Source organism: Sinocyclocheilus anshuiensis, unplaced genomic scaffold, assembly GCF_001515605.1.
Source record: "Sinocyclocheilus anshuiensis isolate Anshui unplaced genomic scaffold, SAMN03320099.WGS_v1.1 scaffold38, whole genome shotgun sequence".
NCBI classification, from domain to species: domain Eukaryota; kingdom Metazoa; phylum Chordata; class Actinopteri; order Cypriniformes; family Cyprinidae; genus Sinocyclocheilus; species Sinocyclocheilus anshuiensis.
The window spans coordinates 386,035-394,051 of record NW_015544213.1 but is presented as its reverse complement, the minus strand read 5'-3'; the positions used below and the strand labels follow the sequence as shown (position 1 = coordinate 394,051).

The 8,017-nt window shown below is 36.6% G+C and overlaps 1 protein-coding gene and 1 long non-coding RNA gene across 2 annotated transcripts in view; one reads left to right on the top strand and one right to left on the bottom strand.

The window, feature by feature from the left end:
- The first annotated feature begins 1,266 nt into the window (after positions 1 to 1,266).
- Positions 1,267 to 8,017, top strand: part of LOC107697159 (uncharacterized) — a 9,177-nt gene continuing 2,426 nt past the window's right edge. Inside the window, exons 1-2 of the long non-coding RNA XR_001635162.1 lie at positions 1,267 to 2,051; positions 3,538 to 3,546. This is a non-coding gene — a long non-coding RNA (uncharacterized LOC107697159). The remainder of the gene's footprint in view (positions 2,052 to 3,537; positions 3,547 to 8,017) is intronic.
- The window catches only part of LOC107697158 (mannosyl-oligosaccharide 1,2-alpha-mannosidase IA-like), a 155,877-nt gene continuing 149,912 nt past the window's right edge, over positions 2,053 to 8,017 (bottom strand). The window contains exon 12 of the mRNA XM_016497818.1: positions 2,053 to 3,454. Coding sequence (XP_016353304.1) covers positions 3,328 to 3,454 — 127 coding nt within the window. The 3' untranslated portion in view covers positions 2,053 to 3,327. The remainder of the gene's footprint in view (positions 3,455 to 8,017) is intronic.

Here is an 8,017-nt window from a genome sequence, read left to right as displayed (position 1 = left end):
TATATATATATATACTGTGTATATATATATATATATATATATATATATAGTCCTCTAACTGTTCCAGTTGTATACAAAACTTTCTAAACTGCAAATGGAAAAAATGGATAAAAAGGAGATCAAAGGAATACACCTATTAATCCTGCCATAAACGAGTCTAAACAGCATTAATCACTGTTTAGATTGTAATTACAGACACATATATAGATAACATGATAGAATGATAGACAGGATGATAGACAGAACAATAGAATGAAAACTTAATGATAGCACGAAGGACAGAACTATAGATAGACAGAACGAAGAGAAAGATAAGACAGGATGACAGATAGAATGATAGAACTATACATACAGAACGCTAAATAGACAGAATGATAGAAAAAAAAACGATAGATATAATGATATGCAAAACTGTACAATGATAGACGGATCGAACAATAGGTAGAACGATACAACAAAACGAAAGATAGAATGATAGATAGAACGTTAAACAGACAGAACAACAAAGAATGATAGAATGAAACAATGATAGAGCGATAGAATGAAAGACAGAATGATAGATATAATGATATACAGAAAGCAATGATAGACAGAACGATAGCTATATCGAACAATAGGTAGAACGATACGATAGACAGAACGATTGATAGAGCTATAGAATGTTAAAAAGACAGAACGACAGAAAGAATGATACAATAATAGACAGAACGGCACATAGACATAATGATATAATGACAGAATGATAGATAGAATGATAGAGCTATAGAATGTTGAAAAGACAGAACGACAGAAATGATACAAGAACGGCACATAGACAATGACAGAATGATAGAACAATAGTGCTATAGATAGAAAGAACGACATATATACAGATAGAATATATATAGATATAACGATAAATACTGTAGAACAATAGATGGATAGAATTATAGATAGATGTAACCATTAGTTGCATACCATTTATGGATAGAATTTTAATTCCAACAGACCTGTTGGATGAATCTTTATGACTGTCACACAATAATAATAAAAAAAAAATCAGTTGTTTATTCTCTTGCAGTGTCAGCATTGTATGAGTCAGATCCGCCCCGAAGCATGAATGTACTGTAAAATGTGTAATTTAATGATAAATTTGAATAAAAGGAGTTAACCCCCCCCCAAAACAAGAAATCCCTATTAAAAACAACAACTCGGTATTATATTAAAAGATTGTTTTATTCACAATTGAAGTGTAACAAATATAGTTTATCAAAAGCCTTTGCTGCTCTTTAATATAATTTATTACATAAGATCATAAGATTTATATAAATGATGGCTGGCAGTTTGCCAGAATGAGATATGTACAATTAAAAAACAAATTAAAGAAAAAAATAATAAAACCAAACACTTTCCCACAAAATTAATTGCATATATATTAAAGAAAAAAACAGAAACAAATCGGACTATGTGCAATGGAATGATTATCAGCAATATTGTACAGTTACATTTCTGAGGTTGTCTCATGAAGAAATAAAGGACAAGAATCACAAACAAAAAGGCATTTTCTATGCAAGATCAACACAATATTTAAACAACAAATTCTTAATCTGAAAAGCACATCTCCTATTCTGAGTATCGCAACCAGATGCGAGGAAACGTCTGTTCCCGAATGTCATCTAAGAGTCGCTACGGATCCTCAGTCACAGCTTGAGGAATCACTTTCACTTTCACTAAAGAGACAGCACAAATTGCTAGTCCGCGCTATGCGGCGGCAGTGCTAAACATCGTTTCGATTTGCAGTACCATGAATACAGTGAGCGCGATGTCTTATCTACAGTGTCACAGTGTTTTATGACGGGCCTCCCTCGAGATGATGTTACTTTCATATGTTGCGGTTCCTAACTCTGACAGTATGCCGTTCACTAGCACACATACAGCGGAGAAATACCATGTCAAGTGTTGCAGTCACTGGCCTCAAGAGAGGAATCTCTGCGAGGTATTTTTTTCACGTAGATCCACTAGTATAATACATTGGTTAACGCACCACACCATGCTAGTTAAGTAGGGTGTTTGTAAAATTTTTGCAATCCACAGCGAAACGTTGTGTTCGCTCTCAAAACTTTAGCGTTCTCTCACAAAAAGTTTGGCATTCCCTTGCGAAACTTGAGCGTTCCACAGAGAAACTTTTGCGCTTGTTCGCAAAACTTGCCGTTTGCTCGTGAAACTTTTGTGTTCCACAGAGAAACTTTTGCTTTCGTTCGCCAAAATTTTGTTTGCGCTCACAAAACCTGCGTTCCATAGAGAATTTTTTGCTCATAAAAAACTTGTTTGCTTGCTCACAAATCTTTTGCATTTGCTTGCAAAATGTTTGGGATGGAAATAAAGAAGTGGGAGGAAAAATTACATTTCAGTGTGTTTGCGTGCGAACATAAAGCTTCTCGGGAAAACACAATAGTTTTTAATGCATTGGTTTGTAAATTTTTCCTCTCATCTCATATTTTTTCCTATCATCATGTCCTCTTAGAGTCTCTGTAGTTTCCTGGCCTCCACACTGAAAAAAGACAAAAAATCCCTACATCTTGAGTAATAAATTAACACAAAGTACTCTATTTTACATGTCCTTCCTCCATTGATTAAGTAAACAATCAAAACACATTTTGTACACATTTTAAGAAACAAAGTAAGTTCACAAATGTAGAGGAATGAATGATAAATGACTGATTCTTACATCCATTAAGAGGGTAGGAGGGCTGTAGGCCAGTAGGAAGAAACCTTCGGTCAAAGCGAAAATAAATACAGCGATATTAAAACTTGACTAAAATGATCAGTAAGACTAAAAGGCACTAGTTGAATTGGTTTCATTATCTTGCTGTCGAATAAAGCCTCAAAACACCGAACCAAACCTCATCCCGAAAGAAACAGAGAGCAAGAGACGGCAAAGTTCAGTGGATATCTCTTAGCTTCGCTCCTGTAAACGCACATGATGCAAAAAACACAAACAGACGTTGATGCAATTTGATGTAATTACCTATGGCTTTATAACGTGTGTGAGAGGGCAAGTACGATGGAAAATGATCTGGTTCGGTCTCCTCACAGAGGAAATATGTTCCTTCTGGGTCTCTGAGGCTCAGAGACGTGTCCACAGAATCAGGGACAGAGATAGGGGTGACAGGGCAGCATGCAGAATCCCGAGAAGAGACAGCTGTGGAGAAACATGTGAAGCTCCAGCAGAAGTCCTGGAGGATAAGAACTCTCCAGCCACAGGGGGGTTGCGTCCATAGCTCTTGTCCACTGTTAAAGCAGGTTCAGGAAGTTACGTCTCAGTGGCGCTTTGGGGTTGGATGAAGATTACTTGAGTTGGTTTGCTATTTCTGGGTTCTGTTTCTTAATGACAGGAAGAGGATGGGCCTCCGTGTTGAACACCCAGTGTTCGAAGGGCAAATGGTCGTCGTCGGAGAACAAAAGATACAGATACCTGAAAAACAAAGAAAGAAAATCTCTCAAGATGTTTCAAGGGCATTTTATAATATAGTTAATCACAGTGAGATTGCCTGTAAGGGTTTTGTGGTATTTGGAAAACATGATTATATACATTAATCAGAAGCATAAACATCAAGGTTACGAGAGGCACATATTTATCACTAGGCTCGAAGTACAGCTAAACTCCATAAATTAAATAGATTTGGAATTTTTCACAATATGAGTGGTCTTTTCATAAAATGAGCTCTTGTATGGGTTTTTAGTAGGGATGTAACGATTTACCGCGAGCCGGTTGAAAATCGATTCAAATACGTGACGATTCAAATTGTTATTTACATTTACATTATATTAAAATTTTATTTAGCAGATGCTTTTATCCAAAGCGACTTACAAATGAGGACAATAGAAGCAATCAAAACCAACAAAAGAGCAATAATATACAAGTGCTAAATATTAGTAAATTATTATAGTGTTATATTTCAATTTCACAAAGAAACGCGCAGCATTGTGTCCAAGCAATAATAAAAGAACACATTTAATTTATAATTTGTCTTAAATCTAAAAAAATAAAAAAAATAAAAAAATAAAAAAATTGTAAATCGAATCGAATCGTGAAATCAAAATCTTGAATCGAATCGTGAGTTGAGTGAATCGTTACATTGCTAGTTTTTAGTATAGCAATATCACATGAGCAAGAGTGCTGTTTATCCCAAATATCTGCACGATTCCAAATGCAATACTGATTTTATACAAAAGATGAATAAAGTTAACTGTGTTCAACTTTAGACGCAATTTATACACACATACGTATACGCACATATGTACACGTACACACACACACACACACACACACACAATCTTTCAAGTACATTAGTTCAGGTACAAAGTCTAGTCTTTCCACCTGTTTTACCATTAAAGTCTGACAGCACTCAACAAGTCATATCATTTGAGGTATCATTTACGTCTAGCACAAATGGCGTGAGTCTCATTACATGACAAAGTTTAACACTTAGTATGCACAACAGTAAAAACACAAACACCACTAATTCTCTCAATTAATGGCAAACTGCATAAATAAATTCACCTCTTCAAATCGGAATGTTTACTTTGTTAATAAAACATGAACATCTCCCAAGTGCTAAAGTAAAACTGTCTCTGCCAAGCAAAACACCGCCAAGACAACAACAACATGAATAAGGGATGAAGATTACAAATTACAAAAGGTCTAAACATTTCACTTCCTTTAGCTGAGAGTAGCAACTTGTGGCCGACAGCCATAGCTAAAGGACATTGTCTTATGTGCGAAAGCCATAATTCAAAACCTGAAGCCAAGGAGGGAGAAAAAATCCCACAGGTTAGAAGGCACATCTTTATTTGGAAGGCTGGATGACAATCGTTTAAAATTACAGTCTATAAACTTTAGCTGGAGACGGCGATGCTGACGCCTGTTTCCTGATGAAGTTGTGACCTTGATAATACAGTTTCTAACCCTCCCTCCCTCTCGGTTTCCTCTCTGAACAGACATGCATTGGCTGGAGATTTGCTGATGAAAGGCTCTCTTCTCCGCTGGCCCTCTGAAAATATAAGCTGCTGACCTCAGGCCTCCAGAGTTAAAGCTAAATCATGCGTGTCCACTGGATGAACCACTCCTGGCGGCTTAAACCGCACCTGGCCTTCTGCAGAGAGTATGATCTTCAGACCTTCAGTTTTAATGCTCTGCCACTGGGTAGAAAGAAACTGGAAGGGGGACAGCAATTATAAAAGAGACGAGGCAGCTTAATTTAACGACAGAGGTCACAAGAGGTCATACTGCATCTGCAAGTGAAATGAAATGAAATCACACTGATAACCACTTTTATATTTAATTTTTGGGCCATTTTTAATGATGGAGATAGTTGAGTGGAGTTGTTTCCTGCTTTTACTATATGCTGTAAAGTGAAGCCTCAGAATACTGAGTCTAACCTCACCCCAAAAGAAACAAATAAAACAAAAAAGGACAAAGTGGTTGACTGAAATGGATTTTGATTTTTGATGAACGATACGGATATCTTAGAGAGCCAGGTGGCCGATATAAAGTCACACTATTTAATTTAAAAATAGTAAAAACACATGCATAACGATTGCTGAAAAAAATAAAAAAACACATCTTAAGACCTACTTTTACTCACAGGCATATGATATGTGGTTTTAAACATGCATGTATACATTTTTTATAATTATGTTCTCTTTAATATCTATGTTTCATTACATTTATTGCTTGTGTATTTAAAGGGGTCATATGATGCGATTTCAAGTTCTCCTTTCTCTTTGGAGTGTTACAAGCTGTTCGTGCATAGATAAGATCCCTAAAGTTGCAAAGACTAAAGTCTCAAACCCAAAGAGATATTCTTTATAAAAGTTAAGACTCGTCAACGCCCTCCAAAAACGCCTCGTTTAAACACGCCCCCACATGTCTACGTCACTGTGTGGGAAGTTTTGCATAACACTGCTCAAATGTTCATGCAAAGAAAGGAGGAGTAACTTTGATTCTTGCTGTAGTATTGTTGTTGCCACCGCCTCCATGTCGTGGAGACGCTGTGTGTTCCTTTGTGAAAGTGAAACTACTTTGTTTGGCCTTTCAAAAGAGGGCACAACTAGAAATCAGTAGTTAAGTTGTATTTACAACACTGTTCCAGAACAGTTCAAACCAAATATTCGTGTGTGTGTGCAACTCATTTAACGGATGACTGTTTCCTGAACCTACAATGCCGGCTGTTCTGACTCACAACCTGTAAGTATGTTTTCATATTTAAAGAATTTGCCACTGATGATTCAAACGCGTGTTTTGAGCAGTGTAGAGTAGCGCTTGTTGTTTGTCATTTCTCCGATCACAAATGCAGACAAATGGTTTTATGTTTACGCGGCGCGATGCAAAAAAGAGACAATATAAGTCACTATAATCCATAATTATGTCCCCACTGGATGCAACAAATGGCTCGTTTGTAATGGGTTTTATTGTTTTTGTCTCGTCGCTCCGGGACACAGCATCACAGTATGGTAGGGGCGTAACATTTCCGTCACACGCTTGAGGTATTCGGACAATCACAACACACAGGATAGCTGGCCAATCAGAGCACACCTCGCTTTTCAGAACGATGAGCTTTGTAAAAATCGATGCGTTTCAGAAAGGCGGGGTATAGAGGAGCAACAATAATGTACAGTATGTGGAAAATAATGTGTTTTTTGAACCTTAAACCACATAAACACATTGCATTACACCAAATACACAAAATAATGTTCTTTTTAGCAAAGTCACATGACCCCTTTAATGTGTTTAAATTTTTGTACAGCACTTACAAAATGCTTGGTATGCTTTTAGAGTTTTTTTTACATGCTCTATAAATGATTGATTTAAATTAAATTATTGTACATAATATTTACTAAATTATTTAATTTGAAAAGGCTTATGAAAAAAAAAAAATTCAACTTGAAAAAATAAATCTGTAAAATAAAGAGATTTATTTAGATGGCAATTTCTTGATTCTGTAATTCTATTAAAGTCCATTTTTGCCCACTTCTAATTCACATGGACTGACCGTTAAAAAGAGCAGAGAATTTAAATGTCTATTAGATATTCAAAGACTTGTTGAAATGAAACGTATATTAGCTGAATGCTGACTGTGGATGAGAAAGTATAGCATTTGCCTTTGTGTTACTAATAATACGCTATACTATTTTTTCATATACCCTTTACTAATTACTCTGTTTAAAAGTTCTGTGTAAAAATTTTTAGTCAGAAAAGTGTTATACAGAGACAATAAACTAATGAAGACGGAAAAGGGGAGCTCTGTGCACTCAGGTGTTGGCGTTCTAAGAGCAGTCAAAATAAATGTCCTGCTTCCGACATATCAGTTAAACAGAAAAAAATAAAATAAAATCACTGGCCGGAAAAAAACAAAAAACAAATATCAGCTATCGGCAACTTGTTTTGGGCACCATTTACTCATTGCATGAAAAAAAAAACAGAGATTTTTTTAAATACCTTCTTTTCCATAGAAGAAAGTAAGTCATACAGGTTTGGAATGCATGAGGGTAAGTAAATGATGACCGAATTTCTTTTTTTTTTCGTGAACTATCCCTTTAGTGGCTCAGCATGTGGTGCAGAGCAGATGTAGTGGGCTGAAGTGAGCATGTTAAAGAGCACAGTCATGCCCACAAACACACTGAGAGCATTTCTATGAACAGGAAACTCTGATCCCTCAACCCGCCAGACAGTCTGGCTCTGAGGAAGAATCATTACTTAATACGCACTTACTGTGCAAAAGGGGCGAAAGCAAGCCAGAAGCTCTCTCTCTCTCTCTCTCAAAGTATTGCTAAGTCTTTTCTGTGTCTAAGTCTTTTCTGTGCTCAATTGTGTGCGCTGCACTCCTCCTGGCCAAAGGGCAAGCGCTCCTCCAGAGTATTAAAGGCAGCAGAAATGGAGAGCTGCTGTCTGGCGTAGCAGGATGAGACTCGAAGAGTGATTTCCTCTTAAAACGCAATCAAATGGGAGGACTGGAGAGCTGGGAAGAGTCACCCC